The sequence below is a fragment of the Sebastes umbrosus genome, chromosome 14 (genome assembly GCF_015220745.1).
Source record: "Sebastes umbrosus isolate fSebUmb1 chromosome 14, fSebUmb1.pri, whole genome shotgun sequence".
NCBI lineage: Eukaryota > Metazoa > Chordata > Actinopteri > Perciformes > Sebastidae > Sebastes > Sebastes umbrosus.
This window is the reverse complement of record NC_051282.1, coordinates 28,589,321-28,609,547: the sequence shown is the minus strand read 5'-3', so window position 1 is coordinate 28,609,547 and position 20,227 is coordinate 28,589,321. Positions and strand designations below refer to the sequence as shown.

Here is a 20,227-nt window from a genome sequence, read left to right as displayed (position 1 = left end):
GTACAATGTTCCTTCATTTTTAATTTCTGTGTCACTGTAAAGTTATCAAGCAAATTGAGGATGTTCGTATTTAAGACTGCTAAAATGATATATATTTGGCCTTCATAAAGTTTGTGGAAGGATCAGCCGCCGATAAACCCACTCCTTCAAACATATTTACATTTAACCGTAACTAGGCAGGCCTGTTGGACTTCTCCATGTTGAAGGGGTGTTTATTATGAGGTTGTAGTAAGAGAGATACTGTGTAGAGTTTGAAGGGTAACAAAAAACTATACGAAAAAAATACTTGACAAAAACGAAATACGAAAAAAAAAACTTGACAAAAAGAAACGTACGAAAAAAATACTTGACTAAAAAATAACTTGACAAAAAAAAGTAGGAAAAAAATACTTGACAAAAAAAAATACGAAAAAAATACTTGACTAAAAAATAACTTGACAAAAAACGTATGAAAAAAATACTTGACAAAAAAAAGTGTGAGAAAAATACTTGACAGAAAAAAATATGAAAAATGACTTGACCAAAAAATGAATACGAAAAAAAAAATAAAATAAAAACCTGACTAAAAAAAATATTTGACTAAAAAAATAATTTGACAAAAAAAATACTTGACAAAAAAAAAGCGAAAAAGATTCTTGACAAAAAACCCCACGGAAAAAATACTTGACAAAAAAAAAATACGAAAAAAATACTTGACTAAAAAATAACTTGACAAAAAAAGTATGAAAAAAATACTTGACAAAAAGAAAGTACGAAAAAAATACTTCACAAAAAAAAGTCCGAAAAAAATACTTGACTAAAAAATAACTTGACAAAAAAAGTATGAAATAAATACTTGACAGAAAAAAAAATTAAAAATTACTTGACCAAAAAATAAATACGAAAAAAATATTTTTGACAAAAAAACCCTAAAAAAGGCTTGACAGAAAAAAAAAGAAAAATTACTTGACCAAAAAATAAATACGAAAAAAAAAAAAAAAAAAAAAAAACCTCACTAAAAAAACTAAAACAATATTTGACTAAAAAAATAAGTTGACAAAAAAAACAGTATGAAAAAAATACGAAAAAAAAAGTATGAAAAAAATATTTGACAAAAAAATTCTTGACAAAAAAAAAAAAAAAAAAATTATTAACAAGAAACCCTACGGAAAAATAACTTGACAAAAAGAAAAGTACGAAAAAAATACTTGACAAAAAAAAGTCCGAAAAAAATACTTGACTAAAAAATAACTTGACAAAAAAAGTATGAAAAAAATACTTGACAGAAAAAAACAAACTGAAAAATTACTTGACTAAAAAATAAATACGAAAAAAATATTTTTGACAAAAAAACCCTAAAAAAGGCTTGACAGAAAAAAAAAAAGAAAAATTACTTGACCAAAAAATAAATACGAAAAAAAAAAAAAAAAAAAAAAAAACCTCACTAAAAAAACTAAAACAATATTTGACTAAAAAAATAACTTGACAAAAAAAACAGTATGAAAAAAATACGAAAAAAAGTATAAAAAAAATATTTGACAAAAAAATTCTTGACAAAAAAAAGTCCGAAAAAAAATACTTGACTAAAAAATAACTTGACAAAAAAAGTATGAAATAAATACTTGACAGGAAAAAAAAAGAAAAATTACTTGACCAAAAAATAAATACGAAAAAAAAAAAAAAAAAAACCTCACTAAAAAAACTAAAACAATATTTGACTAAAAAAATAACTTGACAAAAAAAACAGTATGGAAAAAATATTTGACAAAAAAATTCTTGACTAAAAAAAAACTTGACAAAAAAAGTATGAAAAAAATACTTGACAGAAAAAAAAATGAAAATTACTTGACCAAAAAATAAATACGAAAAAAAAAAAAAAACCTCACTAAAAAAATACTTGACAAAAAAAAACAGTATGAAAAAAATACGAAAAAAAAAGTATACAAAACATATTTGACAAAAAAATTCTTGACAAAAAAAAAAAAAAAAAAAAATTCTTAACAAGAAACCCTACGGAAAAATAAGTTGACAAAAGAAAAGTACGAAAAAAATACTTGACAAAAAAAAAATCCGAAAAAAATACTTGACTAAAAAATAACTTGACAAAAAAAGTATGAAATAAATACTTGACAGAAAAAAAAATTAAAAATTACTTGACAAAAAAATAAATACGAAAAAAATATTTTTGACAAAAAAACCCTAAAAAAGGCTTGACAGAAAAAAAAATTAAAAGTTACTTGACCAAAAAATAAATACGAAAAAAAAAAAAAAAAAAAAAACCTCACTAAAAAACTAAAACAATATTTGACTAAAAAATAAGTTGACAAAAAAAAACAGTATGAAAAAAAATACGAAAAAAAAGTATGAAAAAAATATTTGACAAAAAAAATTCTTGACAAAAAAAAAAAAAAAAAAAAAATTCTTAACAAGAAACCCCACGGAAAAATAACTTGACAAAAAGAAAAGTACGAAAAAAATACTTGACTAAAAAATAACTTGACAAAAAAAGTATGAAAAAATACTTGACAGAAAAAAAACAAACTGAAAAATTACTTGACCAAAAAATAAATACGAAAAAAATATTCTTGACAAAAAAAACCTAAAAAAGGCTTGACAGAAAAAAAATATGAAAAATGAATTGACCAAAAAAATAAATACGAAAAAAATAAAAAAAAAAAAACCTGACTAAAAAAAATAAAACAATATTTGACTAAAAAAATAACTTGACAAAAAAAAACAGTATGAAAAAAATAGTTGACCAAAAAAAGTATGAAAAAAATAGTTGACAAAAAAATACGAAAAAATTATTTGACAAAAAAATACTTGTTAAAAAAAAATACTTGACAAAAAAAAATGCGAAAAAGATTCTTGACAAGAAACCCCACGGAAAAAATACTTGAATCAGCTGTGATCATTAAAAAGGTGTTACTTTCAACTCAAGGAGCTGATGCCATCTTAATCTGTTATCAACAGCTACAACTACAGCTAGTTGTGGCATCAGGGCATAAGGGAAAGCTGGCATAGCAACAGTAACTAAGGGAGGCAGGCATAGTGAATGGTCAGTTCTTCCATGGTAACCATGATGGTAACCATGATGGTAACCCTGTTAGTGCTGCCACGACCAAAACGTCTCCTCTCTCTTTCTGTCCTTGTCGTGCCGTTCTCCCCCCCCCCCCCCCCCCCCCCCCCCCCCCCCCCCCCCCCCCCCCCCCCCCCCCCCCCCCCCCCCCCCCCACACTTTATTTATGCCCTCAAACTTTAACTCTCTCTTCCTCTCTCACATTGCTTTTTCCCTCTCGCCACTTCCACACAGCGAGACCACATGTACCGTCTGAGCCGGCCTGCGTGCTGCTGTGGCCTTTAATTATGAAAAATGTCAGCTTGCTCAGAAAAGCCCCCCTCCTTTCCTCTCTTTGGGCTCAGAATTAGCAGCAGCAGAGCTTGTCTCTTTCATCGTACACTAGTATCCTGAATGGAAGGAAAAAAAAAAAAAACATCTGCTCTGGTGGAACGACCAAAAAAAGGAAACCCACCATTTGACAAGATCTGATGTTTTTTTGTTTTTTTTTACAATGCATAATGTGCCTGACCAATTCAATGATTAAACCAAAAAAATATTCAATCAAAATTAACACTGAGCTTTGTTTGTGGAAATGGCTGCTTGCATTAGCGTGCTAGTGCGTGTATTCGTGCGAGTTTGCATGAACACACGCCCATTTCTCTTTGGCTCTTTCCATACATCTTGCCTCCTCTAATTCCAGTCAGTATTTCTGTCACATTCCCCCTCTGTTTTATATGTCTGGCATTAGTTTTTAGTGGGCCTCGCTAAAATTTAAATGTGCTTGCCTCACTTCATCTGTGCCAACTTTTATTACTCTGCATTACCAGCCATAGAGCTTTTACGCCGTGCCAGCCCGGCAGCAGGCATTAAAAGATAACTGATTTCCCATTCTGCCATCTGCGAAAGACGTTAGCATCGGTGTTCGCGGGACTAGCCCAGTCGTTAAGTTTCATTAAATCAGCGGGACATTCGGCGTAATCTACGGTTGTCACTAAACACTGGTAATGATGTGAGAAATTCAATTGAGGTGAAGGAAGAAAAAGAGCAAGAAAAAATGGAGGAATGATTGAGAATACGTTCCCTGAAACTGAGAAGCGAGACGAGAAGGTGTGCGTCGGTGTTCATCAAAAATGAGCTACTGCTTATGTAATGAACCATAACTTCATCCAACTCTGTGATCTAAGCAAACAAGCCTCGCAGTATTCCCTCTTTGCACATATACTGCTCTGTATGAGCTCACGAACAGCCACTTGTGGCTCCCACAAGAATCTGTAGACACCACCAGCACTTAGTCATGTTTTATGACTCTGTCATCAATATTTTAGGTGTACGGCAATTCATGATTTGATTTGATTCAATAGAGTACGATGGTGTCACAGGTCCAGACATTCTCACTGCAGCTGTCTGAATGTCCTTTACATTTATATTATACATTTATTTGAGGATTCATCTTAAGTTTAGTGTAATATTGGAGACTTTAGAATATAACAGTAATTTAGTGGTTTCTCTGCAGCTAATGTACTGTAATAAATAAATATAAATTGTTTAGCTTAATAATGCATCAATACATGAGCCTCAAATTGAATGATATACTGTATGATTTTTTTTTACATTTTGGACTAGTCATTAGGATTGGGTATCGGTACTCGATACCTTTAAGGTATCGACCAAAATAACCCAAAACCAAGTAGTATCGAAACTTCTCCATTCAAATGATACCTGCAATCTATTTTGTTCCCAGATCTTGACAAAGATGACACTGTGAGCGTGAACGGAAGGAGTTTGGATGAAGCGCAGAGGGGATTTTTTTAAAAAGACGGAGCGTTTTCTTATCTCCCGCTCCAATTTCGCTCCGGTACCAATTACACCATGAGTTCGAAGCATGCCCCAGTGAGCCTGACACAGAGTGTATCTTACGAACGGCGGCTGCGTAGGATTGTTCCAGACTTGTGTGATCCAAACATTTCCAATAACTCCAGAGTGTTGTAAAGTCCAAAAAGTCAAAATCCGTTGAAAAAAGATAGATGTAATCATTTCTAAAATTCAAAACATGTTTTAATCTAACAAAATATTCTGCTTCAGTCTTTATTTTTTGGTGTTTAGCATTTCAAAAACAGCATTTTTACTGCGGTCAAAGTATTAATGGGGGCGGTCGAGCAGTAATCAAATGAAACTGATGAGTTATATTCTTTAAAGATAGTTAATTTAATAAAAAAAAGACTGACTCAGGGCCGGCTCTTGCCCTTTTCATGATATCATGATACATATCGCATCGTCAGATTCTTGCCCTAATATAACCTCATCAGTCATTCCCAAATTGTCGTGATAACACTGATATAGGTAGAGTAAAAAATATTGTGATCATTAGTCTAATAACAACAGTGTAAAGAAACAACATCTATAGCATTTTGAACTTATATGCATGACTATATTTCTGCTAGCATGTGTGCTTATGATAAGGATATCCAGGATATTCCCTCCAGTCACATTAAGCATTCATGTGTTGTTCCCTTCAGAAGCTTAAATGTGAAGTAGAGTTTATCCCAGATGAGTTCAAGGAGAGAAAATAGTCGTGTTAGTGAGGGAGTTTAGAGGACTGAGGTTTTGGCACCGGCTACGTGCGGTTATTGGCAAATTTGGAACACATTGTGCTGCTTGTTGGATTAGCTGAGATGTGTTTTCTGCAGAAAGTTTGATGGACCACGTTTTGATGCATTTTTGTAACTGCACAGTGAACCCCGTTGGCCCCGTCAGTGGATGTTGTCTGGTTAGCCTTCAACAGTCTAACACACCCAAAAAATAATACCATTTAATAAATCTGTGGTGTTTGTGTCCGTCCGGTGTAATTTTGACTTTCAGGCTGTGTACCTTCATCATAACCACATTCTTCCTGGACTGTTTAACATCTGTTCCAGGTTCAATTACAATTCTCCCACAGGCCTCTCTGTTTTCAGGATCAATCAGAGCCCCCATCAACCTGTCCCATGCAGGCCGGTCTGCTGAAACCCGACTCTGTGTACATCACCTTCCCACACCTGTAGGGCGCGTTATCTCCAAGACTCACAGGAGCACCGGCCCTCGGGGGGACTCGGGGGTTATACGTGTCCATCATCAGAGCAGTTATGACAGATTCAATTAGATCTGGGATCTGGGAAATGTAGTCGTGGCCCTGCTTTTTTTTAGAGCAGGGTTAGAGCAGTGCGCTGCACAGGTGTCGTCTTTTATGAGATATGAATCATACCGTTCATTGTCCCCGTGTGACTGAAGGTATTACAGCCTCACAGGTTTCAACAATGGCTTCAAAGCTCGAGCTCAGCTCTGGTTTAGAGTTCACCACATGAAGCGGTATGTTGTCATCGAGCGGGAGTCTGAGGAGGTATATATTTGACGCTTTCAAGAATAAGGGGATTACGTGGAGGCCACAGTCTTCCGATCTAACGAACACCAACCATGATGTCACCTGTGACATGGAGCCAAACGGCAGAGATCTGAGGGGATTATCTTGTAAACAAAGTTGATTTTCTACCCCATCGCATCTAATACTAAGTGGCTTGAAGATACATATTTACATTGAGATATTTACACTGAAATATCTCAACAACTATTGCATAGATTGGCACATTTGGAACAGACATTCATGGTTCCCAGATGATAAATCTTAAAGGGACAGTGTGTAGGGTTTGGCGACATCTAGTGGCGTGCTTGCAGATTGCAACCAACCCTAGCACCCCTCCGCTCACTCCTCCCCTTCCAAGACTGCGGTAACGTGAGCCGTCGAGTGCCAAACCGTGGTAACGCCGTTCGCCTCGCTGAGGCCATCCTTACCATAATAACACTACTTTAGGAGCAACGGAAGTCAGACGGCGGCTGGTGGCACCACGGTTTTGCACTGTGGCTCACGTTACTGCAAATTCACAAACGTGTCGGAGGTAACGTTTCATTTAGTTTCAGTTTACTAAACATATGTTTTATTTTACTGAGTGCTACAGTCATGTTAAAACATGTGTTAGTAGCCATCAGTTCATCAGTAGGTTCAGAGCAGAGGTATCCATCCTTCTGGAGGTCACCGGGTCAAATCTCTCAGGTTCACACGGAAAACAACTTGAACATGAATACGGGCTTGAACATGTACCCAGAAGCGAAGCTCAATTTTGTTGCTTTTTCCTTTTTTTATACAGTAAATTCCAGTTAAAGAGGACCCATTATGCTCATTTTCAGGTGAATATTTGTATTTTGGATTCCTACTAGAACATGTTTACATGCTTTAATGTTCAAAAAACGCTTTCTTTTTCTCATACCGGCTGTGCTGCAGCACCTCTTTTCAACCTGAAACGTTCTGATTGAGCTCCTGCCCAGTCTGCTCTGATTGGTCAGCTGGACCACTATTGTGATTGGTCAACCAAACCAAACTCTCTGGACTCCACTCCAGCTCTGCTCGAACTAGTTTGTTGAGGGCCATTATGCAAATATGTTACTTGGTGACATCACCACGTTACAGAAGAAAAGGCGGGTCTTCGAGCGAGGCATTTCAGGCAGTTCAGGAGCAGTGTTTCTGTGGGGGAGAGTAACTCCCTTTGGCGTGGATTTTGTAACTTTGCAGACCTTTTACATGCACAAAAAAACTCTATAACAGACTAAAGGAAAGGGGAAAAGCACAAAAGCATTATAGGTCCTCTTTAAGTTAGTCTTTATATGAAGAAACATGTAAGGAGAAACACACAACGGCATACAACAGCAACAACATCCTTAGATGATTGGAAGACATCTGAAAATCCCTGAAAGTCCTTTTTTTTTGGCAGATTAAAGCACCAGCTCTTGAGATTAAATATAAGACAAGAAAAGGTCCAACATGTGAGAAGGATTTACAACTTGGCAATGTGTGTGTGTGTGTGTGTGTGTGTGTGTGTGTGTGTGTGTGTGTGTGTGTGTGCGTGCGTGTGTGTGTGTGTGTGTGTGTGTGTGTTCAGAAAAGGACCATTCGTGATGCCTCGCTTTGCGTGCTACGACAACGGTGTGGTGAGGCCATTCTTAGAAATAAACCACCAACACACACACCACCATCAGAAGGACTGAGTCAGACAGGACGCATATGACATATTGCATCAACAGACACAAACTCACATGGCCAGGAAATTGATTTTATTTCATTTTTGGAAGAAAAAGCAGAAGGGTGTGTGTCTGTACTCTATGTGTGTTAGTTTACATACAGTAGGCTACTTGATGTCAACCCATCGCTTACAGTGAATCCACCTTGTCTTTACCCCGCATTTTACAAATCATTGACACGTTCTTGACTGGTTCTTCCGCTTGTAAACAATCACAGTGTGTTTAATGAATCAGTCTCATACTGAATGAACAAGTGGGTGGCTTGGGGATTAATTAATAACACCATGGAGCCAATCAAGAACCAATTTGTGATTTTTATTTTTTTTTATAAGCCAAACTTTAAAGGCTGTAATTCATTTTCATAGAATAATGAACGGGGTCTTTGGCAAATGAAAAGAAACCATGCGTGAAGGCCAGGTGCGAGCCTCTTTTCATTCAGAGTGATTGACTGCACGTAGTGTGTTAACATTTCGTTTGAAGACGCAGGTGGAAGGCAAAGTGGGTAATGTAAAATGCAGCATTAACAGCAAAACGCAGCATTTGATTTAACCATTGCGTCGTCTTCCATACAGATGTGCGTACATTACCAGAAGAGTTTTTTAATACCTCCGCCAAGGCCGAAGGCCTAGGAAGGAGGTTATATTTTCACCAGCGTTGGTTTGTTGGTTTGTTTGTATGTTTGTTGTTTGTTTGTCCGTTTGCAGGATACTCCAAAAGTACGTGATGGATTTTTAATGAAATGTTTTGGAGGGTTGGAGAGTGGCACAATGAACAATCCATTAGATCTCGGTCCGATCAGCCAGAACATTAAATGTCCAATCGTCCACAGTTGGCGATTGTTGGAAACGGTTTAGGTGAGTTTTATTTTGTTTCTGTCCAGTTTGAATGAAGTGTTTTACGATGCTCCGCTACGTACATCTAATCTCAACATAAACAAAAATACACATGGATGATGGTGGAAGCTGAACGGAGGGGGGGGGGGGGGGATGTCTGCGCTCTCCGAGTGCCATTCTAGTTTAAGAATGCAGTTTCATTACATAGTGTGAAATATTTCCATCCATTTGGCAACAGTGCAAGCTTCTCTATAAACTTTGATTGTTCAAGTCATCCAATCAAGGCCCAATAAGCAGACTGGAGCTGGTGGCTTTTGTTGGCTAGAAAGTATATGCACTGAAACGTGTCCAGAAAAACAATGTTATAAAAATCCCATTGTAAAAGTTCTTAATCCCATATCGCTAAAAAAGAAATTTCCCCAATTTGAGTTGAGCTACCATGACCATTTGAAAAATCTCTCTAACCCAAATTACTCTCTCATCAATTAAAGCTGGAGTCACAATTTAACAAGACGCCGTGAGGCCTAAACCACAGAGAAATCCCCGAGCATTTCTTCCCTGAATCGAAGGAGACTGCGGTACGGGTGGAAAAATGTGTGGAGTCTTCAGTATGAACGTCTTCCTTTGTGGCTCCTCACACTTTAATCCTACTTTTTATCTGTGGAAATCAACCCCCCTCCTTTACCTTCACAGTGGTTCATCCCTCCCTCCCTCAGGGTGTTTCTGATGAGTCTGCCATGTGCCCATTATTCCCAAATAAGAGCCACCGCACAACATACACATCCCTCATCACGCCTAATCTCGAGTAGTCACAGTGGCCAGTAACTCAATCCACATTGGTCGATTTTCACTCATGCAAACAAATCCACAACGGGAGGAATTGATGGCATGCATTAAATTGTGGGCTCACATCCGTGGACGCTGCATGCCAGCCAAAAGCTAAACAAATTACTGTTCCCATGAGAAAGGAAGATTTTGGAGTTTAATGGACACTGTAATTTAGTGGGTTTTTTTGCCTTTTTATTTGTTTTGACCAATATTAATACAGGATGTATTGTATTTCACACAAACATAGAGACAGATATATTGTCTTTCTATCGTCTGGATTTGGTGTAAGTGTTCAGTCTGACATCTCTTTTTCACTTTAAAGACTTTGGCTCAATGTGAAAAGGATTTAATGCTAAACCTTAAGGATGAGTCATATTCATCCTTTAAATGCAACTGCTACACTTTTTCTGAGTTTATGACCAGTAGAGTTGGGTGTTGTTTAAAAAAACCGATGATGTCAGTACCAATACCAGTGCTCTTAAAGTGATACCGATACCAATAGAGTACTTCATTCAGTACCCATCATGTGAATGGAAGCTGCGTGCGTGTCTTTTTTGAATGTCTGTCGTCATATTTTATAACAACATCACCCTAAAAAAAATCAACACAATCCTTAATTTGAATAAAGTGATTAATTGGATTAAAGCATCAATAATTAGAATATGCTTAATATTCTGCATAATGAGTACTTTTACTTTAACTTTAAGCACATTTTGCTGCTAATACCTTTCTACTCTAATCAAATTTTGTATGTATTTCTACACTGTTGTAGTGGTACTTTTACTTAGTAAAATATCTGAGTGCGTCTTCCACTACAGTGTTTAACTCAGTATATACAACATATAAAGTAGCTACAATTAACTCCACCTTGACCAGCTACTTCAAAATGCTAGTTGCACTTTACTGCATAATAATAATAATAATAATAATAATAATAATAATAATAATAATAATAATAACTAACATTAGCCATTCTATCTCCAATAATCACTAATTTTACCTCTTTACTAATACATTCATACTTCTACTTATATTTTATTTTGTAGGAACTTTACTCAAAATATTAAAATATTTTTACAAACATATTATTGTATCTTTGATTTCAATAAAAGTTCTGAATACGTCTACTAAATTTCAGAGACAAATATTGTACTTACTTAATATTCTACATATAAAACGTGATAAATTTATAGGATATGATGCATTAAAGATGGGCACTACTATGGATAAAATCCTCTATTATCTATATGGTATGTATTTGGGTTTGTTTCACCATAAAGATATGTTTAGTTTCTGGAAAATGAGCTGACTGAAATGTCTGTATGTCTGGGTAATCCAGAAAATTAAATGCCTGAGCAGTCAAGATCTACTTACATTTTTAATTTATTTGTAATAAAAAATACTTTTACAACAAATTATTGCATCTTCAATTTGAATAAAAGTTCTGGATGAATTATTTTCATATGGTTGAAGTAGATAATACAGTAAAAAAAAAGTACACCCATGAGATCAATCAATTATTGTCATATAGTGCACAAGGCAGCATCAGAAATAAGGTGTTGATGGCACAGCACTGCCATCTGCTGATTCACACTGATATTAAAATTATATATTTAAAATAATTTGACTCAAACTTCTAGTAAAACACTCTCTTCATGAGTCTGCTTAATTTCTCCTCATCATTAGTGTCTTTTTATTTTCCTCTACTGGTCCTGTCTGTCTTGATTTGAATAAAAGTTCTGAATACGTCTGCTAAATTTCAGAGACAAATATTGCACTTAACTTAATATTCTACATACAAAACGTGATCAATTTATAGGATATGATGCATTAAGGATGGGCACTACTATGGATAAAGTCCTCTATTATGGTATGTATTTGGGGGGTTTTACCATAAAGATTTATTTAGTTTCTGGAAAAATCTATTGAGAAACTGGTTGGTGGATAAAATGAGCTGACTGAATTGTCTGTATGTCAAGATCTACTTGCATTTTGAATTTATTTGTAATAAAAAATACTTTAACAACATATTATTGCATCTTTTATTTGAATAAAAGTTTTGAAAACTTCTGTAATCTGAGACGAAGACAGTGAATTACTTTCATATGGTTGAAGTACATAATACAGTAAAAAAAAAGATCAATTACAATCAATTATTTTCAAATAAAGCACAAAGGCAGCATCAGAAATAAGGTGTTGATGGCACAACACTGCCATCTGCTGATCCACACTGATATTAAAAATTACTTATAATATTTTTACAAACACAATATTGCACCTTTGATTTGAATAAAAGATGCAACTGAACACTTCTGATGATCTGAGACAAAGACAGTGACGATGAATTATTTTGGTTGAAGTAGATAGATCACAAGTACACATCAATTATTGTCAAATAATGCACAAGGCAGCATTAGAAATAAGGCTCCACACTGATATTGAAAATATATATTTAAAATAATTTGACTCAAACTTCTAGTAAACTCTCTGATTTATTTCTCCTCATCATTATAGTGTCTTTTTATTTTCCTCTACTGGTCCTGCCTCTCCACCCTGAAGCTCATGGAGACCACATCCTGGATGCCAGCCTGCAGCTCATCGTGCTCCTGCACAGCAGAGACTCCTTTAGGGGTCCCAGTGAGGATGAGGTCTCCCTCCTCCAGGGTGATGAACTCACTGATGTAGCTGATGAGATAAGGGATGGAGAAGATCATCTGGTCGGTGCAGCCTTTCTGCCTCAGCTGGTCGTTCACCTTCAGCCACAGAGTCACGTTGCCCGGGTCTGGGATGCGCTCTTTGGGGATGAACTCACTGACTGGACAGGAGGTGTTGAAAGCTTTGGCTAAAGTCCATGGAAGACCTTTGGATTTGCACTCATCCTGCACATCTCTGGCTGTCATATCCAAGCACAATGCATATCCTGCAACATGCTCCATAGCTGCAGACTGAGAGATAGCAGTGCCTCCTTTACCTATCACCACCCCCAGCTCCACCTCATGGTGCAGGTTGCTGCAGTAGGTGGGCACCTGGATGGAGGAGCCTTCTGTCACATAGGCAGAAGGTGGCTTCAGGAACAGGACGGGCTCGGTGGGAATGGCGTTTTTCAGCTCTTTTGCATGGTCTGCGTAGTTCCTCCCGACGCAGATTATCTTCCTCCCCCATTCCCAGAAGCGAGATACGTTTCTTGCTGTCATTGTGGAGAAGTTTTGGAAGGTTTGAGCCGCTCTGAAGCTGTCAGCACCGGTTTACCGAGACTTTGACCGACACTCACTGAGGTAGTGGTGTGTAGGTCACGAACGAGCCGGTTCAAAGAGCCGACTCATTTAGGTGCGCGATAAGGAAGCCGTTTTTTTTTGTTTTTTTGTTTTTCTTTAAAGGGACTGTTTGTAACTTTTTACATGTATAAATCTACCTGGTCGGTTTCCCATGCGCACTCGCATATGCACGCTCGTGTGTGGCTACGCTGTTCAGACTCAGACTCCAACACAAACTACACTGAAGCACCAAAACCATAAAGTTATATCTAGTGAAGCCTGTCTTGCAAAACAGTGTCAACTCTTCCTGCTCCAGCCCCCCGACCACGGCCAGAATACACAGGGGAGACCGTAGCTTTGGTCAGCGGAGTCTCTACTGTACTCTGCTCCTCTGCCTGCCTTCACTCACACACCACGCTCATTCTCGCTCCACCTCACGTGCATGCGCGCACACTACACACTGCAGAAGAGTTAGCAGCTCTGAGAATATCTTGTGAATGTACAGTGGACGTTTGTGCAGAAATAAATGCTTCAGCTCCTCAAGACCAACAGAGGTTTCCCATGTCTTTTGAAGTGACGGGGCTCCGCAACGAGAAACGTTATCGTCTCCAACCAAAACTCTGGCGTCTCCCCTGTTCCCTCCGGCCACGGTCGGCAGGCTGAAGCAGGAAAAGCCAACACTAGGATCAGCACTGATTCATGGAGAGACCTTCGTCTGGTCAGCTAACATTACTGCCAAGCAGCTGAAATATAGAGTGATATTGTGGTTTTAGCTGACGTGTGTCGCCTCACTGTTTTGAGCGATGCTCGTTCATGTCCATTTATAGCGAGCAAGCGCGAGCCCGACGCCGACTTTCGTTGACTTAACGGCCACAGGTGTCGCTGTTAACAAACATTTCTGAAAGTTACAAATAGTCCTTTTAAGTGATATATGTGCATACATACTAATCATAGGTGAAAACAGCTAAAGCTAAATTTGGCTGAATTATAAAAGCAGAAGTGGTAAAAACGAAGAGCCGTTTGGGAGCCGAAAGAGCCGGCTCTTCTTGGTGAGCTGAGCCAAATGATCTGGATCGCTAAAAAGAGCCTAAATTCCCATCACTAGAAGAGAGATTATTCACCTACGGCGAGCCTGAAGGGACAAACAGAAAACTCAAAAAACAAATCAAACCTGTTAAATCGATGTATTTAAAAGTGTTAATCAGGCTAAAATATTATATAAACATCCCTCACATATATCATAGTGTATCTTTATGAATTCCTCATTAAAAAATACTAAAATTAACACATTTATTCGAGTTTAACTGGTTACTCCTGATCGACTCCCACAGGTTTGATTGATTGAGCCTGGCGGGTGAAAGGTGAAAAGGAGGACGAACCCGGAACTCAAGCTGAACTAAACTTCTCTGGTTGACTTGAACGCGATAAGGAAATATATAATCTGCTGCTGTTATGTTATTCAAGTCACTCGTAGGGAGTGCCTGCACTCTGCTCGGAGCTGCTACAGCCTTCAAATACGGTACGTCCACTCGATTATTCAGCATATTAACTAGTTTATCATGTTAGTTAAATGAACGATAGCTAGTTTGCTGACATGTGCTTTTTATTATTTGTTGTTTGTTGAGAGAGGAGGGCCACATCATCACAGATGTTCTGTCTGAGCAAACATCTGCACCTTATTGCATAACCTCCTCTTTACCAGTCAGGTTAGGTAGAGCTAGGTATTCTAAAGCCTGAAAACAGAGCCATGAGGAGGTGCAGAAGTCTAGATCTTGAATTACAATATGCTGAAAGGTTATTATGGAATATTTGCCCAATGATGCCAAAACATGATACTGCCAAGTGCCACCTTAACATTAACATTACAGTGTCCATTTAAAGCAGGGGTCAGAAACACGCAGCTCTTCAGCTCCTCTCCTGTGGATTTATAAAAATGGAAATGAATAACTGTTTTGTGTTTACATTTTCATTTTTATTTATCATTGTTGTAGGGTTATGGAACCACTGAGTATTAGGGCCACATTGAGGGGGAAAATAAAATCTGAGATTTCAAGAATAAAGTCATAATATTATGAGAATAAAGTCATAGGTTTATGAGGAAAAAGTTGTATTATGAGAATGAAGTCTAGTAATATTACGACTTTTTTCTTGTTAAGTTATGACTTTATTCTCGTAATATTACGACTTTTTTTCTTGTTAAGTTATGATTTTATTCTCGCAATATTACGACTTTTTTTCTTGTTAAGTTATGACTTTATTCTCGCAATATTACGACTTTTTTCTTGTTAAGTTATGACTTTATTCTCGTAATATTATGACTTTTTTCTTGTTAAGTTATGACTTTATTCTCGCAATATTACGACTTTTTTTATCGTAATGTTATGACTTCATTCTCGTAATATTACCACTTTTTTTCTCGTAATGTTATGACTTTATTCTCGTAATATTATGACTTTTTTCTTGTTAAGTTATGACTTTATTCTCGTAATATAACGACTTTTTTCTTGTTAAGTTATGACTTTATTCTCGTAATATTACGACTTTTTTTCTTGTTAAGTTATGACTTTATTCTCGCAATATTACGACTTTTTTCTTGTTAAGTTATGACTTTATTCTCGTAATATTACGACTTTTTTCTTGTTAAGTTATGACTTTATTCTCGCAATATTACGACTTTTTTTCTCGTAATGTTATGACTTCATTCTCGTAATATTACCACTTTTTTTCTCGTAATGTTATGACTTTATTCTCGTAATATTACGACTTTTTTCTTGTTAAGTTATGACTTTATTCTCGTAATATTTCGACTTTTTTCTTGTTAAGTTATGACTTTATTCTCGCAATATTACGACTTTTTTTCTCGTAATGTTATGACTTCATTCTCGTAATATTACCACTTTTTTTCTCGTAATGTTATGACTTCATTCTCGTAATATTACCACTTTTTTTCTCGTAATGTTATGACTTCATTCTCGTAATGTTATGACTTCATTCTCGTAATATTACCACTTTTTTTCTCGTAATGTTATGACTTCATTCTCGTAATATTACGACTTTTTTTCTCGTAATGTTATGACTTCATTCTCGTAATATTACGACTTTTTTTCTCGTAATGTTATGACTTCATTCTCGTAATATTACCACTTTTTTTCTCGTAATGTTATGACTTCATTCTCGTAATATTACGACTTTTTTTCTCGTAATGTTATGACTTTATTCTCGTAATATTACCACTTTTTTTTCTAGTAAAGTTATGACTTTATTTTCCTAATATTCTGACTTTATTCTGTAAATCTCAGATGTTTTTTCCCTCAATGTGGCCCTAATACTCACTCCTACATTTGCTCTTTGGGCCTCACTGCATTAGACTTATATACTATATACTTAGACAATAAACTGTGTTACCTTCATCACAATGCTCAAATGTTTTGCAGCTCCAGACAGAATTTTTTTGTTGCCTAAAATGGCTCTTTTGATAGTAAAGGTTGCTGACCCCTGAGTTAGGTCAATGAGTGCAGCTGTGACCATAGCAACAGGCTGTGGATTCATTATTGATAATATTGAGCCTGATTTGATTCTATGTCTAGAGAATGTTTTGTTTTGGATTCCATAAAGGTAACAGTAAAATCAAAGAACATTATATTATTAATCTGATTATTCTCTTAGCTAAATTTCATATAAATGATACCTTCATATACATAAATCCAAATTTAGTAAATCTAAACCTTAATTTTTATGTATTTGAACATGAAACCAAACAATTAAACATTAAATTGATTCTCTCCTCCGAAAACAAAAAAGGCTATTAAGACGGTAACTTGATGCACCTCCATTTAAAATATTTATCTAAATGTTTATTTTCCCTGGCTTTGTAAATTGTAAGCTGTTTATGCCCTGGCATCTGTTAGTTTGTCTTGTTGTTGTTCCTTTTACAGTTTTGCTTTGTAATTGAACCTGTATGACCAGTTTGTGAAATAATTACTTAATTTACTTTGTTGTTGTTGTTGTTAGCTTACTGTACAGTTTAATGCCATCAGCTTCCTGGTGTTTGTGTCTAATTAAATAGACATTTCTAAGGAATGGATGCCTGTCATAAAACCAGAGTATTTTACAGGAATAAAATGAGATTAAGAAAGAGTTTCCTCATGTCAATCTGTCAAATATTGACTTGTATCTTCTTGTCCTGAAGCCCCTGTAGAAGTCCGGGCCCAGGCAGCTGCCCTCCTTCACAGCGCAGTGAGGAAATCCTCAATGGTGGAACAAGCAAACATGAGGGTTGAACTTCTCCCAGCTCTCAGTGACAACTACATGTACCTCCTGATAGATCCGGACTCCAGAGAGGCAGCTATTGTTGACCCTGTGGAGCCAATAAAGGTCTGTGCATTCATTAAAATGGATCTTAAAGGGAGATTTGTCAAGTATTTAATACTCTTATCAACATGGGAGTGGGCAAATATGCTGCTTTATGCAAATGTATGTATATATTTATTATTGGTAATCAATTAACAACACCAAACAATGACAGATATTGTCCAGAAACCCTCACAGGTACTGCATTTAGTATAAAACAATATGCTCAAATCATAACATGGCAAACTGCAGCCTAATGTATTATAGTATAATTATTTTAGTAATCATGCATGACTAATATTTTTTAAATTAATATTTAAAAAAAATCTCTAGGTGTACTAGCACCCTCATTTTAGAAACTCTGAACTAATCACTGAAGCACTATTTCAGTTTGACCTTTTTGTTCTTTCAACAGGTTATTGAAGCCGTCAGAAAACATGGCGTAAAACTCACAACAGTTCTGACCACTCATCACCACTGGTAAGCTACCAGTTAAGTTAATCATTTATTTTACACACAATGTTACACTGGCTACAACTGATTTACTATATTCATGAGAACATTCATGAGAAAACTCTTTTTACCATTGACCATGTTCTCTGCTCAGGGATCACGCTGGTGGAAATGAGAAGATGGTGAAGCTAATGCCGGGACTGAGGGTCTACGGAGGAGACGACCGAGTCGATGCCATTACAAAGAAAGTTTCTCATTCCCACAGTTTCAAAGTAAGAGACCATCAAACTGTCTATTCTATGATCCAAACATCTAATGACTGATGTTTGCTCACTGTTGTCATTCTTTGCCAGATTGGATCACTCAACGTCAAATGCCTGTTTACACCGTGTCACACGACTGGACACATCTGCTACTATGTGACAAAGGAAAACAGCACTGAGCCGCCAGCTGTTTTCACAGGTAATCAACATTAGATTAGATGAACTACAGATGATACCGGAGACAATAACTTCTTGATTCAGTATTGATTCAACCTTTGTAACAAGTCAGCTATCCTAAGGATGCTCTTTTTTTCCTATGCAGGGGACACGCTGTTTGTGGCTGGTTGTGGTAAATTCTTCGAGGGTACAGCAGAGCAGATGCACAAAGCCTTGATAGACATCCTGGGACGCCTGCCTCCTGAAACGGTGAATACATGCACTCCACCTGTAATGTCAGTGTCAAGGGTATTAACGTAAACAATAAAGAAATTAAAGTAATTTACAGCAAATTTGTGACGGAAGATTTAGAGATTAGATTTAGCTTTTGCAGTTTTTAAAATCTTATTTTCCATTTTGGGTGTTGAAAATGTGTCATATTCTGATAACGTACATTTAACCTGTATGACAGACTGACTAACCGCGGTGTGTTTGTGTTTTAAGCGTGTTTACTGCGGTCACGAGTACACCGTCAGCAATCTGAAATTTGCACGTCACGTGGAACCGGACAACGAAGTCATTCAGAAGAAGCTGGCGTGGGCAAAGGTATTTAACTGACGTGTCACAGCCAAGCAATCATTGCCTCGATCAGATCATCAACCTCTGAAACTGTAAATAAAAACTACTTTGCGCCCGTGTGTTTGTATTTCTGTAGGAGAAATGCAGTGATGGAGAACCAACCATCCCGTCCACGGTGGCAGATGAATTCACATTTAACCCCTTCATGAGAGTAAAGTATGTAGCGCATGATTTAATACTAATTATACTTTATTTACTTACTACTGATGTATGTGTAGTTTGTTTAGAGCTAATTGCGTTTCTTTGATGTTAAATTCAGAGAGAAGTCCGTGCAAGACCACGTAAAGCAGACGAGCTCGATTGAAACCATGAGAAGTCTCCGGAAAGAAAAAGATGGCTTCCGGGTGCCCAAGGAGTGATGTCCAGCGACTTTTCTTAACTGCTTACAACGCTGCGAGCTGTCAATAGTGAACTACAGAAAACATCTGCATATTCAAAGCCTCCATAAATCAATCTACTACATTCACGCTCCCATTTTTCATCACTACATTCAGCCCTAATATGGCTATAAACTTGTTTTAGTTGACTTTGGTTTCGTGGTTTTAAGGAATATATGGCCATTAATTCAATGCTTTAAATGACAAATAAGTTTGTAAATCTGAGTTTTAGAGTCTATTTAATATATTAATGTACAAACTACAATTTCATGAAGTGTTAAATGGGAGCAGCTTGAAGAAAAAATGTTGGAATACGTGTACAATTTCTGTAAATTCATAAAATAATTTTGTTGTCTGTAAAGATTCGTATCAACGCTTTATTTTGGAGGGCTTCCGTGTGGCATTTCTTTTCATATTTGCGTGGAAGCTGGTTGTTAATTATGTGAAATTCAGCACAAGTGCTTTTTTATTTCTTCCTTTATTCAAAAGCGCTCTGTGAGCAAAGCAATGTCTACTTACTGCTGTGTCAGCATTACATGTTAGATACCCTGAATGCTCGTTTGCATGTAAAGTACAATCTTACAAAGAATATTGCATGATGTTCTTCGGAAAAAGCAATAAAACAAATTTATTCTAAGTCGGTAAAAATAAAAGTCTTGCTTTCAAAAAGTGCTTTAAGTAAAAGTACTCATTTTGCAAAATGGCCATATTGAAATTGTTATGTTATCATATATATTATATTATTGGATTATTACAAGAGCATTAACATGTAGTCACTACTATCATATAATAACATCATGGGTGTTTAGGGCCTTCAACTGCTTTATACACTGTTGGGTAATTAAATCTATATGACTTCATCGCATTTTATATGATGATCATATGTTTTATAGAACAAATAATTGTCTGCAAAGTAACTATAATAACT

General features: G+C 36.4%; 2 protein-coding genes across 2 annotated transcripts; one reads left to right on the top strand and one right to left on the bottom strand.

Annotated features, from left to right (window-relative positions):
- Nucleotides 1-11,781: 11,781 nt before the first annotated feature.
- Nucleotides 11,782-13,090, bottom strand: fahd1 (fumarylacetoacetate hydrolase domain containing 1). The gene has a single exon (XM_037793486.1). It carries the CDS (start codon nt 12,999-13,001, stop codon nt 12,339-12,341), a length of 663 nt encoding a protein of 220 aa, XP_037649414.1. The 5' UTR covers nt 13,002-13,090; the 3' UTR covers nt 11,782-12,338.
- Nucleotides 13,091-14,421: 1,331 nt separating this feature from the next.
- On the top strand, nt 14,422-19,932 carry LOC119502380 (hydroxyacylglutathione hydrolase, mitochondrial-like). The gene is made up of 9 exons (XM_037793324.1): nt 14,422-14,580; nt 17,251-17,435; nt 17,827-17,891; nt 18,019-18,136; nt 18,218-18,326; nt 18,450-18,553; nt 18,788-18,889; nt 18,999-19,078; nt 19,182-19,932. Exons 1-9 carry the CDS (start codon nt 14,514-14,516, stop codon nt 19,279-19,281), a joined length of 930 nt encoding a protein of 309 aa, XP_037649252.1. The 5' UTR covers nt 14,422-14,513; the 3' UTR covers nt 19,282-19,932.
- Nucleotides 19,933-20,227: the final 295 nt, after the last annotated feature.

Bases quoted from the DNA above. Each gene is read 5' to 3' on its own strand.
- fahd1 (XM_037793486.1), bottom strand. From the start codon at position 13,001: ATGACAGCAAGAAACGTATCTCGCTTCTGGGAATGGGGGAGGAAGATA.
- LOC119502380 (XM_037793324.1), top strand. From the start codon at position 14,514: ATGTTATTCAAGTCACTCGTAGGGAGTGCCTGCACTCTGCTCGGAGCT. The intron at 14,581-17,250 runs GTACGTCCACTC...CTTGTCCTGAAG, and splicing joins TGCTACAGCCTTCAAATACG to CCCCTGTAGAAGTCCGGGCC. The intron at 18,554-18,787 runs GTGAATACATGC...TTGTGTTTTAAG, and splicing joins GACGCCTGCCTCCTGAAACG to CGTGTTTACTGCGGTCACGA.